Source organism: Ceratotherium simum, chromosome 7 (genome assembly GCF_057802395.1).
Source record: "Ceratotherium simum simum isolate JZ-2026a chromosome 7, ASM5780239v1, whole genome shotgun sequence".
Taxonomy (NCBI): Eukaryota; Metazoa; Chordata; class Mammalia; order Perissodactyla; family Rhinocerotidae; genus Ceratotherium; species Ceratotherium simum.
This window is the reverse complement of record NC_141906.1, coordinates 73,801,174-73,822,915: the sequence shown is the minus strand read 5'-3', so window position 1 is coordinate 73,822,915 and position 21,742 is coordinate 73,801,174. Positions and strand designations below refer to the sequence as shown.

Genomic DNA, 21,742 nt, shown 5'->3' with positions numbered 1-21,742 from the left:
TCGGGCAACGATCAGACTACCCAGGTCTCAGATAGTGAGACCTGTTAGCATCTGGTCTCTGATCTGAAGCTGAAATGTGTATCTGGTGGAGGAGAGGGAGGGAGCCACCATCCTTTCTCTTTAAAGTGAAGGAAAACAAGTATTCAGGTGAGAGTCTCAGAAACAACACAATTACAGACTTGCCCCGGAAATCCCAGCCCTGGGAGACAGAGAATAACTTCTTGTTCTTGAAATTATTGTTTGGATCACAGAGATAGGTGCCTAATCAAGCTGATAAGTGACATAGACACTAATTTAGAGGAATAATTATTCCATTTTCATTTATGGTCTCCAGAGCTCATGGTGTTTAGGAAAAATTTTAAGTGTCCCAGCTGGGGCTATGTTCAATTATTTACAAGTGAATCTTGCAATCACGAATACTACAATATCATAGTCTCTCCTTCCCAAGCTACCTGCAGGTGCAAAAACATTTGTACATGTGTACACAGTCCGAAGTGGATTCCAATCTTTATGATTATAACTGGACCTTTCGTGGTTATCTGTCTTAAGACTGACATGATTCATGATTCATGTTGCACATTCTTTAGTGGACCGTACTAATTTAATGGCTAAATATCTGCATGGAACAGATATCCAGAGAACTAGAGACAGAGAATAGAGAGCAAGAGAGAGAAAGCATGCATGCATGGCTTTCATTTTGAAGATATATTAAGATCTATTTATGCTACTTGCTAGCTGTTGTGTGGCCTTTGGGCAAATTATCTCACCTCTCTAAGCCAAGGTTTCCTTATTGTTAAGATAGCTATAACTTTAAGAGTTGTTCTATCTGAATTTTAAGGGTCTTTAGAAGGTCAAATAAGAAATATATAGAGAAATATTTTACAAAATATAAAGAGCTTCATATTAATGTGTCTATTGGATACCTTAGGAGAAGTTGGGGTAGCAGGAAAGAGACAGTAAGGGAATCAGCCGTGCGAACCACCTAACTCCTCTGATTCCATTCCAGTGTTCAAGAGGGAGCCAGTACAACCTACATATTACAGGAGAATGTTATCACATTCTTTTTTATATCAACACAATGGATTGTTGTGCATTCATTAAAATCATCATTTATAGAGTTTCTAACTGCTCATGCTATTAGCTAGGTATAGTACAAACATTTTGATTGTAACTGTGTAGATTCATGTGGTGCATATAAACCTATGTGCGTATAAACAAAAACTGGAAGGTAATATGCAAAAGCAAATTAGTTGTTATGGTAGGAGAGTATGATTTACAGATTTATTTCTTAATACTCTTGCATGTGTTTTTTTCCTACTTTTTTGATTTTGATTTTTTCTTGTCATTTTAATAATAATTTAAGCACTTTTGGTTTCTCACAATTTCAGTCTCACTTTGCCTTTTTCAATAAAGATCTTTTCTTATCTTTGTAAGGTTTTATCTCATCAAAGAATAAAAAATTTTGCCTTTCTAAGATCTCTGTGTTCAGCTCCTGCAGTTAGAGAGGTAGGAGGGAATCAAATTTCATTGTCATACAAGTCTGTGGTTAAAAATGATTTTGTCACCATTGTGTCCTCAACTACATTTCATCTGGAGCAGTAGAGAACGAACGAGAGAAAGCCAAGAGTTTCTCAACTCTCAAGAAAACCAAATGACAAGGGCAGGAAATCACAATAAAGAGGTTGGAGTGGAGAGAGAAGACAAAGTAGATGAAATAAAGAAAACATTTGCATTAATAACTGAGGAGAAGAGTCAGCAAATTGAGCAAAACATAAATTGCTCTGGGGACTATTTAAATACTAAATCCATTATACATGAAGGTGGAGATGAAGAACATAAACAGCTAAGCCCTCCTTCCTGCTTTTCTAACACCATAGCTCAGATCTTTGAGGCACTGCTTCAATTAACTCACAAGTGTACCCTCCTACTGCATTGTGGGGGCTGAGAAAGGTGGACACGAGATATCTAGTTAATGTCAGGGCAGTGGAAATTCACCTACTCAACATATCTTGTTTAATGCATGACAAGTATTATTTCAGGCACTTAGGAGATAATTATTGGGAAAAAAATACCTTCAAGGAGCTTATGGTCTAAGAAAAAGACACATAGAAACAAAATATTTTTACATTTGTGACACACAATTTCAGAATGTATGCACAGGGTAGAGAAGAAGAACATGAAAGAGATGTTTATTGTATATATTTACAGAGATGTTGACCTCTTTAAAAACAAGTGATCTGAACGTAAATGATTGAATGTGTGAATGATTAGATTCCTTCCTCCAATACCAAAAACACACAGACATTGTCCTGTCTTAGCAAGGGAGTAGTTACTGACCCACTTTTTGGCCTGATTTCAGCCATGCAAACCCTAAACCCTGAATTTAAACACAGACCATCCCACTTCCTTTTCTACAGAGATTTAATTTCCCACACAACATCAAATAATAATAGCATTGAAAGTTACTGCTAGAGACAGTGAAAGAGGTCAAATAAAACCATGTCATTTTAACTTAAGTCTCAAAAGAATGAAGTTACTTGCCCACTAACAAAAATGGCATATTTTCAAGTACCATGTCTGACCAGGCAAGACAAACAATAGAAAAAATAAACAAATGGGACTACATCAAACTAAAAAGCTTCTGCACAGCAAAGGAAACCATCAACAAAATGAAAAGACAACCTAACAATTGGGAGAACATATTTGCCAACCATATATCATGTAAGGGGTTAATCTCCAAAATATACAGAGAACTCCATTAAAAAATGGGCAAAAGACATTTATCCAAAGAAGATATTCAGATGGCCAACAGGAACATGAAAAGATGTTCAACATCATTAACTATCTGGGAAATGCAAATCAAAACTACAATGAGATATCACCTCATGCCCGTTAGAATGGCTATAATTAACAACACAGGAAACAACAAGTGTTGGAGAGGATATGGAGAGAAGGAACTCTCATACATTGCTGGTGGGAGTGTAAACTGGTGCAGCCACTATGGAAAATAGTATGGAGATTTCTAAAAAAATTAAGGATAGAACTACCATACAATCCAGCTATTCCACTGCTGAGTATTTATCCAAAGAATATGAAAACACCAATGCTTAAAGATGTTCACTGCACCCCTATGTTCACTGCAGCATTATTCACAGTAGCCAACACTTGGAAGCAACCTAAGTTTCCATCAAAGGATGAATAGATAAAGAAGATGTAGTATATATACACAATGAAATACTCCTCAGCCATAAGAAACAATGAAATCCAGTCATTTGTGACAACATGGATGGATATTGAGCATATTATGCTAAGGGAAATAAGTCAGAGGGAGAAGGTCAAATACCGTATGATCTTACTCATAAGTAGAAGATAACAACAACAAGCAAACACATAGAGACAGAGATTAGATTACTGGTTACCAGAGGGGAAGGGGGGAGGGAGGAGGGCAAAAGGGATGATTAGGCACATGTGTGTGGTGATGTATTATAATTAGTATTTGGGTGGTGAAGATGATATAATCTATGCAGAAATAGAAGTATAATGATGTACACATGAAATTTATACAATGTTATAAAGCAATGTTATCACAATAAAAAAAGAAGAAAAAAACAGAAATCAATGAAATTAAAAACAGGAAATCAATAGAACAAATCAACAAAACTGAAAGCTGGTTCTTTGAAAAGATTAATAAAATTAATAAGCCTCTAGTCAGGCTAACTAAGAAAAAAAGAAAGAGAATACAAATTACTACTATCAGAAATGAAAGAGGGGACATCATTACAAATTCCATGAATTTAAGACAAAAATAAAGGAACACTGTTAACTACTCTGTGCTCAAACTTGATAACCTAGGTGAAGTGGGTTGACTCCTTGAATATACAAACTGCCAAAACTCACCCAAAAACAAATAGACAACCTAAATAGGACTTTATATATAAAAAAATTGAATTGATAATTAATATCATTCCAAAACTGAAAGCACCAGGCCCTGATGGGTTCACTGGCGAATTCTACCAAACATTTAAGGAAAAATTATACCAATTTTACACAATCTCTTTCAGAGGATGAAGCAAGGGAATACTTCCTAATTCATTCTATGAAGCCAACATTACCTTAATACCAAAACCAGACAAAGAAATTACAAGAAAAGAAAACTACAAGCCAATACCCCTCATGGATGTAGATGCAAAAATCCTCAACAAAATATTAGGAAATCATATCCAACAATGTGTAAAAAGAATCACACACCATGACCAATTGGCATTTATCCCAGTTATGCAAGCCTGGTTCAACATTCAAAAATAATTAGTGTAATCCATCCCATTAACACTAAAAAAGAAAAAACACAGAATCACATCAATAGATGCAGAAAAAGCATTTGACAAAATCCAACACCCATTCCTAACAAGAACTCGTAGCAAACTAGGAATAGAGGGACTCTTCCTCAACTTGAAAAAGAACATCTGGAACAAACCTAAAGCTAACATCACACTTAATAGTGAGAAACTAGAAGCTTTCCCACTAAGATGTTAAAGAACTGCCAAAACTTGAAAACAACCAAGATGCCTTTCAGTATGTGAGTGGATAAATAAGCTATGGTACACCCAGAGAATGGAATATTACTCAGCACTAAAAAGAAATGAGCTATCGATTTATGAAAAGACATAGAGGAAACTTAAATGCATATGACTAAGTGAAAGAAGCCAATCTGAAATGGCTACATACTGTATAATTCCAACTAAATGACATTCCAGAAAAGGCAAAACTATGGAGACAGTAAAAAGGTCAGTGGATGCCAGGGGTTAAAGGGGAGGAAGGGATGAATAAGCAGAGAACAGAGGATTTTTAGGGCAGTGAAACTATTCTGTATTATACTATAGTAGTGGATACATATCATTATACATTTGTCCAAACTCATAGAATGTACATCACTAAGAGTGAACCGTAATGCAAACTATGGACTTTTGGTGATCATGATGTGCCAATGTAGGTTCATCAGTTGTAACAAATGCACCGCTCTGGTGTTGGATGTTGATAGCTGGGGAAGTAGTATGTGTGTGTGTGGGGTGGGTGGTGGGGATATATGGGAATTCTCTGGACTTTCTGCTCAATTTTGCCTTGAACTAACACTGTTTTAAAAAATGAAGTCTACTTTTTAGAAGAAATTTTTGGTTATCACTACAATGTTTATGTTAACATATTTTACAATTTATATCCAATACACAATTTACATATTCTTTTAAAAAAACATAGCTTATCAAGTATAACACAATAAGTAAGAAATAGTATTATATCAATTAAATAAGTTTAATTCATTTTTAGAAGCTTTACCACAAAGACAACTCTAGGCCAGAAAATTTCCATGGTGAATTATTTTAAACATTTATGAAGGAAATAACACTTATTTTAAACAAATTCTTCCAGATGATTTAAAAAAATAATTCCAAATTCATTTTATGAGGCCAGCAAATCTTTAACGTCTTAAATTGAAAAAGACCCTGCAGAAGTGGAAAATTACAGAATAATCCCTGTCATGTGCCTATATAGATGCAAAACTCCTTAACAAATATTAACAAATCACAAAAAAACCATACATTATTAACACAAGTGGAGTTTATTCCAGAAATACACTGTTAGGTTAATATTGAAAAATCAATTTAACCCAATCAACCAAACAAACTAAAAGAAATTGTATGATTTTCTTATTGGTTACAGAAACACCATTTGAAATATTTATTATTTATTCGTGACAGGACAAAAAGTAACCTCTGGAAAATAGAAATATTTCCCTAGAAATAGAAGAGAACTTGCTTAATCTAATATAGAGAATTTACAAAAAAAAAAAATTCCTGGCAAATAGCATATTTTGATGAACTATTACAAGCATTTTCCTGGAGATCAAGAATAAGACTTAGATGCTCAACGGTACACTTCTATTAAACATTGTACTCATGTCCTAACCAGTGTAAGTAAATGAAGTAAAAAGCAAGTAAATGGCATAAGCATTATAAAGAAAGAGATAAAAACGTTATTGTTTGATATATAATTTTGTACATAGAAAATAAAATAATCTATTAGAATAAGTGAATTTAGAAGTTCATTGTACACAAATATATTGTATTCCTACAAAATAGCATTAAAGAGAGAAAAATGAATTTTTAAAGTGATACCATTACCAGTAGATTAGAAAAAATATGCAGGGATCTAACAAAAAATGTGAAAAGCCTCTATACTGAAAGCCAAAACCAGTACTTAGAAATATTAAAGATGATCTATATAACTGGAGGAATATGTCTGTTCATTGACATGGGCACTCAATATTGTAAAGATTTGATTTCTCTCCAAATGGATCTATGGTTTTAATACAATCCAGTCATAACAAATATTCTTGTGTAATTTGATAATCTAATTCTAAAATGTATATGGAAATTCAAAGTTTCAAAAGTAGCCAAGATATTTTTGAGGAAGAAAGCTGGAGGATTTATCTTACTAGAAGTTAAGTATGAAGCTTTAGAAATTAAGGCAGTGAGCTGCTGGCGTTAGGATAGACCCCACTCCTCCACAAAAAAGAAATAGTCCAGGGCCGGCTCCGTGGCTTAGCGGTTAAGTGCACGCGCTCTGATGCTGGCGGCCAGGGTTCGGATCCCGGGAGCGCCCCGAGGCACCACTTCTCCGTCCAACGTGAGGCCGAGTCCCACGTACAGCAACTAGAAGGATGTGAACCTATGACATACAACTATCTACTGGGGCTTTGGGGGGAAAAAACTGAATAAATAAAAAAAAAAAAAAGAAATAGTCCAAAAACAGATTCATACAAATATATTCACCCCATTTATGATAAATGTGATACTGCAGTGTAGTAGGGAAAATATTTTTTCACTAAATAATATTGGATAAATTGGTTATCCATTTAAGAAAAATAAATGTTGACTTCCTATCTTAAAGTATACATAAAAATCAATTCTAGATGAATTGAAGATCTAAACATGAAAAGTCAAACAACAAAGCGTTTTATTAGAAAACATAGGAAAATGTTTTCATGACTTTGATGTTGTAAAAGATTTTTTAAATAGGTTATAAAAAGTAATATCCATAAAATGAAACAATTGATAAATTGTGTTATAGCAAAATAAGAATATCTGTCCATCAAAGGCTTCATTATGAGCATAAAATGGCAAGCTATAGAGTAGGAGAAAATATTTGCAATATACAAATATTTATTATATCCAAAATATAATAAAAGGACAGATAATAGAGATATGGCAAAATATTTGAACAAGTATTTAAAAAAGAAGGATATCCAAGTGGTCAATAAATAAATGAAAATCATTCAACTTCATTAGCCATAAGAGAAATGCAAATTAAAACCGCAATTGGTATTTTTATTTTTAAGTTTGCCATACTATTACCCACCAGAGTGACTTGGCTAAAATGAAAAAGACAGACAACATGAAGTGCTGTCAAGGATGCAGGGCAATTAGAACTCTCACACACTGCTCATGGGAGTATGAAATTGGTACAATCATTGTGAATAATCATTTGGTGGTGTCCCAAATTTGAATGTGAACATGGATAAACTATGACTTAAAAATTCTCCTCTAGGTGAATGACAAAACTGTTTATGTATGTCCGTGAAAATATAGGTACAAGTATGTTCATAGTCCAAAACCTCAAACAACTTAATGTCCATAACAATAACGTGGATCAATATATTCTAGCATAGTCATAGAACAGAATTCTCTACAGCAATGACAATGAATAAACTGAATGAATGAACCACATACAACGTCATTGATCATTTCACACACATAATATTTCATAAAGAAAGCCAGGCACAAAGAGTACACACTAAGTGACTCCATTTCTATAAAATTTAAAATCAGGTAAAATCAATCTATAGCTTTTGAAATCATATAGTTAATGTCTTTGTACTCAAATGGCATAAAGGAGACTACTAGGGTACTGTTAATATTCTGTTTTCTTATTTAAGCACTTGTTGCACAGGTGTGTTCTCTTTGTGAACATTCAAAAAGCTATGTACTTATCATTTGTAAAATTTTCTGTGTGCATGTTATATTTCAAAAAAGTTTACTCAAACTTTCTTCCAAAAGAAAACAAACCTATAAAAAAGATAAAGTGACAACGAGAGTGCAAGAAGAGAAATTATAGCCAAATTTTACCTAAAAATAGATTCAAGAATTCTAAAATAATTAGAAAATTTATCTTAGCAGTTTATTAAAACAAATACAACATGACTAAATAGGGATTTCCCCAGCTATGCAAAGGGTTTATCAATGAGAAACAAAGGGGGAAAATGATTTTAGGGAAATTTGTACAGGAACATCAGCTGAGTCTGTAAGTTTAATTTAAAACAAATAGGGCATAATGTTAAGATTTTATAAGGTTAGGCAATGAGTACACAGGTGGTTAGCATATTGTTTTCTATTTTTTTCTGTATCTTTGAAATATTTCACAATGAAATACAGAAAAAGGAGCTGGCCCCAAGGCCTAGTGGTTAAGTTCACTGCACTCTGCTTTGGCAGCCCTGGTTTGGTTCCCAGGTGTGGACCTACTCCTCTCGGTGGTGGCCATGCCGTGGTGGCAACCCACATACCAGATAGAGGAAGATTGACAACAGGTGTTAGCTCAGGGCGAATCTTCCTCAAGCAAAAAGAGGAAGATTGACAACAGGTGTTAGCTCAGGGCGAATCTTCCTCAGCAAAAAAACCCTCAAAAAACAAACACAGAAAAATCTCCACAAATTATAATTTATTTATATAATTATATTAATTAATATGTTAATAGTACATCCTATTATGGGAATAGATGAAAAATCAATTGATATTTCAATAGATGCATAAAAATATTCAATAAAATTAAACATTTATTTTTGGTAAATATATTCTGCAAATTAGAGGGGAAGTCCTTAAATTTGATGAGGCAAGTATTCCAAATTCTACAGTGTATATATAATCAACTATTAGGATTATAAAGGTATTCTCATTAAAATAAAGAACAAGGAAAGGATGCTTATTATCTTTTTTCCTTATTCAACCTCATCCTGAAGGTCTGAGCCAATGTATAAGAAAACACAATAAAAAAGAAGTGATATAAATATTGGAAGGAAATAAACATTTCCTTTCTGCAGACAATATGTTTTCCTCCAAGGATAATCTAAAAGAGTCTGTAGATAAATTATTAGAACTAAAGTAAGAGTTTGGTAAGGTTTCTAGACACAAAGATCAACAGCTTTACACTGGTAATAAGCAAATAGAAAAGACTATAAAACATTCCAATTCACAAAAGCACAATACTGCAAGTCACCTATGAATCAACCTAACAAAAGATTTCTCTGGGAAAAAAATCACAAAACATTATTGAGGAACATAAAAGAAGACCTAAATAAATATCATATTTTTGGGTTGGATAAAGAAATACTATTAGCACTGTCAAAATTAGTTAATAAATTAAAAAGATTCTGAATGAAATCATAACTGGGATTTCTGCGGAACCCTACAAGCTAATCCGATTCATTATTTATATGGAGACCAAAAGGCCAAGAACACATCAAAATAATTCTGAACAAGAACAAGGACTTGGACCTATTCAATATCATACTTTCTTTTACTACATAGTAGTTAAGGCTATGGTACAGTGCAGGGATATAAAAATAGACCAATGGAATATACTAGAGAGATCAAAAACAGACTCACATGTATGTATATTGATATATGATGAAGGTTATGTTACAAATCAATAAGATAAGGAATTAAGTCATAAAATGTTCTGGATAAATAGTTATCCACGTGGAACGGGGATAAAATTGGATCTATACCCTATATAATTCACAAAGATTATTCCCAGTTGGAGTAAAGAGCCGGGAAAGAGTTCTTAAAGAAGACACATTAAAGCACCAACTAAAAGGAAAAGGTTGATATGCTGTTATTACATTTAATTTGAATACCTCTATTAAACAAATGACATCATAAATAAAGTTAAAAGCCAAGCACAACCAATTAGTACCAGTTTCCAGTATACAAGAACTACTAATCAATAAGAAATAGACAAATAATCCATTAGGAAAGTGGTCAAGCAGTAACTCACAGAAGTGGAAAGCCAAAAGCTCAGTTATGAAAAGGTGCACACACTCAGTGACAGTGCAAATAGAGATCACACAAGCACTGGCTAAGCACTAAGAAACTAGAACTCTCACACGCTGCTGGCAGAAGTGTAAATTGGTACAACCACTTTTGAGATCATTTTGTCAATATTTAGGTAACTTCAAAATGAATATACTCTCTGATCCAGCTATTCTAGTCCAGGTAAATACCTTAGAGAAACTCTAGCTCATAGACAGAGGGAGCTGTGTACAAGAATGTTCACAGTAGTATTGTTTGTAACAAGATAAAAGAAAACAACTAGGTTTTCATCAAGTGGAGAATGAGTACTTTACATTGTCTCTGCAATGAAAAGGTTAACAGTAGTTTCAATGAATGAAGTAGAAAACATCAATAAATCACAAAACTATAGAGTTGAGTGAACAAAGCAAGTTGCAAAAAATGATCTGTACAGTATGACATTTAATAATCTTTGAACATTCGGAAAGCTAATCTATATAATTTTTATAGATGCGTAATATTGCAGTAAAAATGACAACGTGAATGTAAAATGATCAGCAATGCATCATTAAAAGTGTTTCGTGATGAGAGACCAAAGAGGAAAACAAGATTAGGGAACATTTTAGAGGAACATCAGATATATCTATAAATTTAATTTAAAAATATCTGACACTGGGGGCCGTCCAGGTGGTGCAAGCGGTTAAGTGCCCGTGCTCTGCTGCGGTGGCCCGGGGTTCGCCGGTTTGGATCCCGGGCGCCCAGCGACTCACACTTGTCAAGCCATGCTGTGGTGGCGTCCCATGTAAAATAGAAGAAGATGGGCATGGATGTTAGCCCAGGGCCAGTCTTCTTCACACACACAAAAAAATATCTGACACAAATAGGGCACGATGTTAAAATTTCATCAAGTTCGATGATGTGTACACAAGTGTTTATCATATCGTTTTGTATTCTTTCTGAATGTTTGAAATATTTTACAATAAAAGAAACAAAATGTATTATATATTTTTCGAAATCTTTGTGATGTATATAATTAACAATGCAGCGAATATTAGTTATATAATAATATTTATTATATTAATAACAAATGTTATTAAATGGTGAGAACAAATAGAAGAAACTTTGTTCAGCAGGCCAGGATAAAAAAAAAAGCCATCTTCTGGATCTTCTTACAGACCTCAGTTTAGTCACAGTTATTTACATAATGCCAAACACAGACAACACAGTTGGAGATACACACAGCACATACACACAAAGCTGTTTCTATTAGGATGAGCATATACTGAGAGAGAAATTGTCAACTCATAGAGCCCAGGTTACACGACGTGTTTGGATTTGTGATTTGTTTGGAGAATCTTCCTTTGTATGTGAGGAGTGCACACGGACAATACTACGAGGCATTGCAGTGCGTGCTGGTAATGAAATAACTTTGATAGAATTCCCAGATTGCTGTATATCCTGACTTTCACTGGCAGATTTATGAATGATGGTCAGGCAGGCACAACTATTGATGGACTGCTTGTGCTGTAGGAGGGAGAGGATTCCTGGGGAAAAGAGAAGCCAGAAGAGAGCAATGAAGAAACAGTGGAGAGCCACAGAAGCATTTCTCTCCATGTTGTCTCCTGGCCTGAAGTCCAGTGGACTGCCCTTCAGGAGGGAGATGCTTTACTGGAAGAGACTGGAAGTGTGTATAAGCTAGCTTAATTCCTGCTCAACTCAACAAAACTGAGGATTCTTTTTGAAAGAGGACACGCTTCTGAGTTAGGACGTGCAATTTCAAATGAAATTTTGAAGACCTCTTAGGAAAGGAGGGTCTCCGGTGTTGATGGGTGGCCATTTAGCATCAGATATCGCTTCTCTCTGACCTCAAACTGCCTTGGCCCTACACTGCACACTCAGGATTACTGCCCCCCTTGAACACTCCATATCAGCCACTCTCCTTAGTCGTGACTTTGATGGTTATCTCTGTCCTGAAGCGGGAGGGTGTGAAAGACAGTAGAACAGGCAGAAATAAGGAGCTGTCCTCTGCAGCAAGCATATTGAACATTTCACATAGCCTTAATCTCTACCTTTATCCTTGCAGGAACTGTCCTTAGAGAGTGAGTCTACTTCAATTTTAGCCTTTCAAAATGCAGGGGTTGGCATCTTTCCCCCCATTCCTCTTTTCCATCCTTTCACTCTCCCCTCTATCAGGATTGGATTGGTTCTTATCACCTGTCAAGGGCCCTGAAGACACTCACCACAGGCAATGAAGACGAAAACATTTAAGTAGGCAGTGAAGATGATCCAGGTGATCTTGTAACTAGCGTAGTACACGGATTGACCTTGCCTTAGCTTTTGGTGATACAGTAGGAGTGCACAGAGCAGAAGGATACCTAATGTCCAGACAAAAGGAGAAAAGGTCCCTTCTGAGAAACTTTGGTTCTTCTATTCAAGCCTTAACCCCAGATATGCCTGACTTCCCAACCTCCACCCTGTACAATTGCACCTTGTTCAAAGACCAATCCCACTTCCATGGTAGATCCAATTCACAAGTTGTATATCTGAGCCAAAGAATTGGGAAGGCTGAGTTAGGCAGACCCACAGCCTGGACCCACAAACCAAGTATACCTCCAAGAGTGTATTAGGCGTTCCAAGAAGTTACCTGTAAGGAAACTGAGGAAGACAATGATGAAGAGGGTATGTTTAGTTTGAGGAATCAGATAGGTGAATTCCAAACCCAGGAACAAGTTATGGAAGAAGGAAAGGCTGAGGACCAAAATCAGCATAATCCTGACCACTTCCAGGTCATCTGTTGGAAAGTAGAAACTGTATTGAGAGAAGGACAGATATTTCTTCTAGGGTCATTTCCACCTGAGGGCCACAAATCTCTAAGAAAAAAATGGGAATAGGGTGAAAAATGTGATTAAATAATAAAGAGGGAAGGAAGGAAAGAATAAAGAGGCAGGGAACCTTAAGCTGAATGTGAGAGAGAACCAGAAGAAACTGTTTTCTATATTGGTGTCTCTGTTCTTTCTCTTCTGTTCTTTTCTCAGAACTTATTTCTTGTTAAATACTCCAGTTCATCCTGTCCACCTCTAGGGGCAGTACAACCTACTTTTCTTGCTGCCAGTTACCTTTTTTTTAATACCCTCATGTTCTAGATGTGCTGGCCCTCTGCTGCTATTGCCAAAGCATCTCAACTGTCCAGCAATTGAGTCTGTGAGCTTCTAAACTTTTCTCCAAAACATGCAAATGGTGAGATTTTGGAGTCGGCCTTGACTATGTTGATTATGGAAGTAGGCACACTGCAGCCTGAGGAAGTTGTACCAGAGAATAGTGGGTAATTTGGTGAGATGAATGGAAGTCAAGGAAAAATGAACCTTCCCTCTCCACCCGTCTCTGTCTGTTGTATAATTCTGACCTTCTGGCCAAATAGTAGTGGAAGATATCCATGGACTGTGGCTTATTGTATTTTTTTTTGTTTCCAACTTTAGTTCAACCCATTCTTCTATGATGATTCCTACCGCCAAGAAGACTAAGGCCCAGGAGGAGAAGAACATGTTGATGGCCTGGATATTTCTGGTTGACATATGCACCATTGTGAGTGGGGATTTCAAACTGAGATCACCACCAATATCTCACATGTGTCTTCTCTGATTTGATTAGTCACAGGAGGAAGGGCAAAATCTAGACTTTTAGCAATTGCTGAGGCATTGGCAGTGGCAGAAGCTGAAGTAGCCTATGGAACAGAGAAAATAAATCCCACTCTTCGCCACTCCTGTATCTGGGCTGACCTGCTAACAGGGCTGCCAACTGCCATGGAATCATCTATTGGTTTGACCCTTGACCCTGAGGCCTAGAGCAGTGGAAGGATCAAGGGGCCCAGAGGTCCTGAGAAAGCTATCAGATATAGAGGGAGATATGGTATCACATGTAGAGAGAGTTATCAGACATAGGGATAACTAGAGGCCTTGAAAGAAGTTAGACATGCATGACTAAAGAAGGCCTATTTTATTATTTTTTTTTCTAGATCCCTTAGAGAGATTTGCCTTTTAAAATATAGAAAGCCTATTAATGTGAATGAAGCACTATTTTGCAATGTGAAGAAGGCCTGTAGTCACATCTGCCCTCCGGCTGGAAATGAGACCTTCTTTGAAGTCAACTTCTGTAAACCGGCCCTAGCTCTTTTCTGCCTCCATTTCTGAGCCCCAAGTTGTCTAAGAATGCCATTTGTCCCTTGGTGGGTCCCTGGGGTGGCTCTGGGCCCCGCAGAAGATGATAGAGGAGGGCATAAATGATAGTAGCTGTTCTCTTATGTGAGTCAGTGATCTTTTAACCAATTTGAGTTAATTAAAATTATATGTTTCAGATTAGTTGATATTAGGTAGGGATCAGGGAAGATAAGAAGGAATTCAAGATCATTGAAATAAGTAGTCAGATAGCTTGCATCACAAAAGGCAATGACCATTAAAAATTTAGGATGTTTTGGAGAAACTTGGGTCCTCATTTGGTGAGCTTAAAGAAGTTTAATTAGGCAGGCATCTAAGAAATAGACTAGCACCTTGAAACCAAAAGAACTGACCTGATACACTGGACCACTGCAGTTTAATATAATTTATAAGGCACAGACAATTATTTCTTGTCAAAGTTGCCTTTGTAACTTGGCAGAGAAAACATTTTCAGATTCCTTGAGTAGGTAACCATGGTATGCACTAAGCTCAAAGTCAGAGGACATGTACTGAAATCCAGTAGAAAGCTTTACTGAACTAAGATGAAACTCATCTCCAAAGCCCTCTGTATGCCTATTTCTTTAACTTTACTGCAGGCCCCTGGATTTCTTTTATTGCCTCAAACATGCTATGCTGTTTCTCTTCCAGACCTCTGTACACATCCCGTTATATTTTATCTTTTTGATTTTTCAAAACAATGCTCAATATATTTAATCTTACAAGGGAGATTTTGTGATTAAGAAACTAGATTCAGGATCCTGGCTTTAAATCCTGGCTCTACTACTGAGCAGCATCATGGTCTTAGAAACAATAATGCTTCCTACTACATAAGGATTTTGTAAAGATTAAATGAGTTTGGAGATGTAAAGCACTTAAAAGAGTTCTTGGCACATAACAAATGGTATACAAGCAATTACTGTAGTATCAATTTGAATTCCCTGGAAGGAGACTCTAAGGCAGAGGTTTGTATGTGCGAGTTTATTGGGGAGTACATCCCGCCAGGAAACCACACGTGTTAAGTGTTTGAGGGAAGCAGGTTTGGGCAGAAGTTGAACTGAGATTTAGTTGCAACAGAAGAAACATTAGCCAACCCCACCAGGAGCACTGGATCTGAGATAGTCCCTCGGAGTCTTCCTGAATGGAGCAAGAGAGCTCAGTTTGTCATGGAATGCAAGCTGCCCTTGGGGTGGTATTTCCCTTCTGTCTCAAGGGAGATTCTTATATCTCTCCAGAACTGCAAGCTTCAGCAGTCAACATTTGTGGTAGCTACGGGAATGAGCTCCCATTCTTTATCACTTGCTGTTAGGGCTGCCAACTGCCGTGGAATCATTTATCTGTTTGACCCTTGACCCTTGGGGACAAGTGTAGCGGAAGGACCAAGAGGGTAATAGGCAGCACACCACGACAACATGTGTTATTACATTCTTACATATTGATGCATTTATTTCTATGCAATAGACCCTTAGGAGTAGGATTCCTGGGCTGAAAGATTTATGTCTCTTTTAAATTTTCGTACATAACGACAGTAAAGATATAATGATGTAGCCAGATTAGAGAAACTGATAGGATGTGAGGGATTAGTGGGATACAGGTCAAAGATGAAATCATGTTTCCAGCTAAGGAGGATAGTAGTCAATGATGCTATTAACTAAAACATAAAACATGGGAGGAAGCATAAGCCTGGTAAGGAAGAAGTTAGTAAGTTCTGGTTTGGGTTAAGTTTAAGATGTCTACAGGATGTACAATAGACAGAATTTAGTTCTGGAACTTAATAATAGATTAGAGGTTATCAGCCTAAGGATGGCAGTTGAAACATAGGTGTGCATGTCACCATGTAAGGATACCACATGGTATGTCACCACATGCAAAGAAGGAAATTCTGGAGAACATCTATACTCAGGAGAAAGAACAACAAGAAATAGAGAGAAGGTAGAGAAATGTTGCTGAGGAATTAAAAAGAGGATAGAGTTTTGAGGAGAGATCGGGTGATAGCATCTAATGCTGCAGAGAAATCAAATGAGGTGGGAGCTGAACATATATCACTTAGACAATCAGAATGTCGCTAGTGATTTTGGTCATAGCAGTTTCAGCAGAATGATGGGAGAAGTAGAAGAGAGAGTTTTATTTTTTTTTTAAACAGGCAACTAGATTAAATAAATAACAAGAGAAAAAGAAAAGTAGAATTGCAGCTTCAAGGGAGAAATGTGCAAAATAAAAAAAGTAGAGACTAGTGTAATGATTCCCATGTATCCTTCATCCAGCTTCAATGACCATTCCCTGAATTATTCTGAAACAGTCCAAATTTCATCTTTAAATATTTGTGTTATTAAAAGATAAGAATTGATTTTTTTCCCCATAGATTTATAGTCTTTCTCTCTCTTTTTCTTCTTAATCTGGTTTATCAGAAGGTTACCAATTTTGTCAGTCTTTTCAAGATCTCTTTATGCATTTATCCATTTGAAAATATTTTTAATATATTTCACTATTTTAAGCTTTTACCTCATTATTTTCCTTTTCCTACTAATTTTTTTTTTTTTGCTTTTATCCCCTGAATTTCTTAAAATAGTTTAAAATTCTTCTTTAATATGCCAGGCTTTGGACAATATATATTTTCCCTGTACATTAAGTTTGCTGTGTCTCATACATTTTTTCTACATTTTTGTTTTGTTTTTTTAATTTTTTAATTTTTGTTTGCTTTTTTTTTGCTTGTTTATTGCAGTAACATTGGTTTAAAACATTGTATAAATTTCAGGTGTGCATCATTATACTTCTATTTCTGCATAGATTACATCATGTTCACCACCCAAATACTAATTACAACCCATCACCACACACATGTGCCTAATTATCTCTTTTGCCTTCCCACCCCCACCTTCCCTTCTGGTAACCACCAATCCAATCTCTGTCTCTATGTGTTTGTTTGTTGTTGTTTTAATCTTCTATTTATGAGTGAGCTCATAGGTATTTGACTCTCTCCAACTTATTTCACTTAGCATAATACCCTCAAGGTTCATCCATGTTGTCACAAATGGCAAGATTTCATTTTTTTTTTATAGCTGAGTAGTATTCCATTGTGTATATATACCACATCTTCTTTATCCATTCATCCCTTGATGGGCACCTATGTTGTTTCCAAGTCTTGGCTATGGTGAATAATGCTGCAATGAACATAGGGATATATATGTCTTTACGCATTGGTGTTTTCATATTCTTTGTATAAATACCCAGCAGTAGAATAGCTAGATGGGATGGTAGTTCTATTCTTAATTTTTTGAGGAACCTCCAGACTATTTTCCATAGTGACTGCACCAGTTTGCATTCCCACCAGCAGTGTATGAGAGTTCCCTTTTCTCCACATCCTCTCCAACACTTGTTATTTCTTGCCTTGTTAATTATAGCCATTCTGAGGGGCATGAGGTGATATCTCACTGTAGTTTTGATTTGCATTTCCCTAATAATTAGTGATGTTGAATATTTTTTCATGTGCCGATTGGGCATCTGAAGATTTTCTTTGGAGAAATGTCTGTTCAGATCTTTTGCCCATTTTTTCATTGGGGTGTTAGCTTTTTGGTGTTGAGATGTATGGGTTCTTTATATATTTTGGGTATTAACCCCTTCTCAGATATATGGTTTGCAAATATTTTCTCCCATAGATGTTCTCTTTCAAGTTGAGGAAGAGTCCCTTTATTCTATGAGGAAGAGTGCTGAGAGTTTTTGTCATGAATGAGTGTTGGATTTTGTCAACTGCTTTTTCTGCATCTATTGATATGAGTATGTGGTTTTTCCTTTTTAGTTTTAATGTGATGATCTACATTAATTATTTTTGAATGTTGAACCAGGCTTACCTACCTGGGGTAAATGCCAATTGGTCATGATGTATAATTCTTTTTATACATTGCTGGATACGATTTGTTAATATTTTGTTAAGGATTTTTTCATCTATGTCCATGAGGGATATTGGTTTGTAGTTTTCTTTTCTTGTAATCTCTTTGTCTGGTCTTGGTATTAGGGTAATGCTTGCCTCATTGCTTCAACCTCTGAAAGAGAGTGTAGAAAATTAGTATAATTTCTTTCTTAAAATGGTTTAGTAGAGTTCACCAGTAAACCCATCTTATCCTGGTACTTTTGATTTTGGAATGATATTAACTATTGGCTCAATTTCTTTCATAGATAAAGGCCTATTCAGATTATCTATTTCTTTTTGGGTGAGTTTTGGGTTTGTACTTTCAAGGAATCAACCCATTTCACCTAGGTTATCAAATTTGTGGACATAGAGTTGTTAATAGTATTCCTTTACTATTGCCTTAACTTTCATGGAATTTATAGCAATGTTCCCTCTTTCATTTCTGATATTAGTAATTTGTATTCTCTCTCTTTTTTTCTTAGTTAGCCTGGTTAGAGGCTTATCAATTTTATTAATCTTTTCAAAGAATCAGCTTTTGGTTTTGTTGATTTTTCTCTATTGATTTCCTGTTTCTGATTTCATTGATTTCTGCTCTACTTCTTATAAATTTTTTTATTTTACCAAGTTTGGGTATGATTTTCTCTTCTTTTTCTAGTTTCCTAAAGTGGAAACTTAGATTATTATTATTCTAACAACAATGAAAGTAAATCAAAGGAGGAAGTGGAAGAGAATTTCGTGTGGCTTCCCGAGTTCTCAGTTCAAGAGAATTTTTAAAAAATTTTTTTCTTTTAGGTACCTTTTTCTGCATGAGGTCTAGTTTTTTCTGGCTTTTGATACTATCTTGTTTCAACAGGACACTTATCTTCAGGTACTCTCTTCTTTCCTTTCACATCCCGGACTCCATGTGGCTCATCCAACTTCCTAGGTGCCTACCTTTTCACCAATAAAGGTGCCCTCTTGGGACTGTAGTCCCATGAACTTTACAAGCAACTTCCTCTTGCTTTTCTAGTAGCCAGCACTATAACCTGTCAGATAGCAGACCTTTTCTTACTATTGTCTACTATTACTACTCAGAAGTAGCTCCTTCTGATGAGGAACACTAGCTGCTGTCATTTGTGTTCCATCAAAAGGATTGACTACTGAGGAAGAACACCCAGCATCATGAAGCAATATGTTTCGCCATTGGTGTAGTGTTTTGCAATAAGGTCTAAAAAGGTTATTAAAAAAAAGAATTACAAAACTTAAACACTCATATATAAGTGTATCCATAAGACTCCAACTCCAGGTCATTGGAGTCTATGTAATCAGGAATCTATGTAACCCACTCCAGACCTGACACAAGGCTTTTCAGAATTGAGGAGAGAAAATTGAAGGCAAATATTTACAAAATGATTTTATAATCCACTTCATGTGGCAATCAGAGACCAGGATTCAGAATTTTGCCCCATTTGATTTATTACTTCATTTTGGCCCATAGATAGACCTTTCAATTTCTGCTCAGAGAGATCTAAGAACTCAAACATGAACCATGCAGCTTTTTCTTACCAGCCTAGTAATAAATTCAGCTTTCTGTTAGAGTACTATGTGGTGTGCTTTGTTATTTCCTCCTGACAAAATCACAGCAGAATTCAGTTCCCACATCAGTGGACTGTACAGTAAGGAGATCTCTTCATGACCTCCAGAAGAATTCACACTTTTATTCCCTAGAGAGCCATTGGTTGTATTTCTGCCACAGAAAAGCCTATAGCTGAATAAGGAGGAGATATTTGAAATACACATCTCTGAGAAGGGAGTAGTGTCTAGGATATTTAAAGAAGTTTTATAAATAAGTATGAGAAAGAAGGGTTGCCCAATAGAAAAATGGAGAAAATGCAAAACCAGACATGTCACAAAGAAAATATCCAAATGGTCAATAAACATATGAAAAGATACTTAACCTCACTTGTCATCAAGAAATTGAAAATAGTGCAGAAATGATAAGCAAATACTCAAGATAAAAAATTATGGAACAAACATTTGATTTATTACTACCTGTATCACTTAAGCAACTCCTAAATGCTCAGAGCAGTACAGGGCCATTAGAAACATAATATCCTCTAAGATACATTTATGAATAGTTGTGAAGAATGTAAAATATTTTCATGCATAGCTTTTGTTCGTTCTCTTTATACAAAATGGAATTCTGCCCTTTAGAAATTCTACTTGGTTTCCCATTGTATCACTATATGATTAGTTCTTTGCAAGGGTTAAATTATGAGAAGAATTGAAGAAGAACCTCTTTGTAAGTCTGTGTGGGTCAAGCAAAGTGTGCTATGAAGTAGTAAAAAAGACCTGGATACTAGTTCCCGTTGTGCTACTAACTAGCCATTCTTGTTTGTGGGCAAGTAACTTCATTCTTTTGAGTCTTAAGTTAAAATGAGATGGTTTTATTTGATCTCTCTTATTTTCTCTTGCAGTAAGTTTCAATGTTATTATCTGATGTTGTGTGGGATATTAAATCTCTGTAGAAAAAAAAATGAGATGGTCTGTGTTTTAATCAAGGTTTAGGGTTTGCAAGGCTGAAATCAGGCCAAAGAGTGGGTCTGTAACTTCTTCCTTGCTAAGATGGGATAATGTCTGTGTGTTTTTGGTGTTGTGGAAATGACTACAATCATTCATTCATTTAATCGTTGACATTCAGTTCACATTTTTTTTAAAGCGACAGACATATCAGTAAATATATTACTTAACAATAAATGTCTCCTTTCTGTTCTTCTGCTCTACTTTGTGCACATTTTCTGAAATTATTTGTCACAAATGTTAAAATATTTTGTTTGTATGTGTATTTTTCCTATACAGTAATCTCCTTGAAGGCATAGCTTTTCCAATAATTATCTACTAAGCGCCTGAAATAGTACCTGTCACACATTAGACAAGACATATTGAGTAGATGAATTTCCACTGCCCTGACATAGACTAGATACCCTCGTAACCACCTTTCTCAGCTCCCAAACTCAGTAGGTGGGTAAACTTGTGAGTTAATTGAAGCAGTGCCTCAAAGATCTGACCTATGGCATTAGAAAACTAGGAAGAAGGGCTCAGCTGTTTATGTTCTTCATCTCCACTGCCATATATATTGGATTTAGTATTTAAATAGTCACCATAGAAAGTTATATTTTACTCAATTTGGTGTTTCCTTCCCTCTGATAATGCAGATGCTTTCTTTATTTCATCTACTTTGTCTCCTCTACCCGCCATCCCAACCCCTTTATTGTGATTTCCTACCATTGTGACTTGGTTCTTTTAAGGGTCAAGAAAGTCTGGGCTTTCTTTCCCAGGCTATTGCTCCAGACAAAATGTAGATGAGGACCCAATGGTGATAAAATCATCTCCAATCCTAGAATTGTATTACAGTGAAGTTTGATTCGCTCCTACCTCTTTAACTGCAAGACCTGAACACAGAGATCTTAAAAAACGCAAAATTTTTGTTCTCTGATGAATTAAAAAACTGACAAAGATAAGAACAGATC

The 21,742-nt window shown here is 35.8% G+C and overlaps 1 protein-coding gene across 1 annotated transcript; it reads right to left on the bottom strand.

Annotated features, from left to right (window-relative positions):
- Nucleotides 1-11,420: 11,420 nt before the first annotated feature.
- TMEM225 (transmembrane protein 225) lies at nt 11,421-13,699 on the bottom strand. The gene is made up of 4 exons (XM_004427183.3): nt 13,522-13,699; nt 12,763-12,909; nt 12,359-12,493; nt 11,421-11,662 (listed from the first exon to the last, which is right to left on the bottom strand). The coding sequence occupies exons 1-4, from the start codon at nt 13,697-13,699 to the stop codon at nt 11,421-11,423; spliced, it is 702 nt and encodes a 233-aa protein (XP_004427240.1).
- Nucleotides 13,700-21,742: the final 8,043 nt, after the last annotated feature.

Coding starts and splice junctions, on each gene's coding strand:
- TMEM225 (XM_004427183.3), bottom strand. CDS start 13,699: ATGGTGCATATGTCAACCAGAAATATCCAGGCCATCAACATGTTCTTC. Junction 12,494..12,762: donor CTTCCTCAGTTTCCTTACAG/GTAACTTCTTGG, acceptor TCTGGACATTAG/GTATCCTTCTGCTCTGTGCA. Junction 11,663..12,358: donor TTTCGTCTTCATTGCCTGTG/GTGAGTGTCTTC, acceptor TCTTTTCCCCAG/GAATCCTCTCCCTCCTACAG.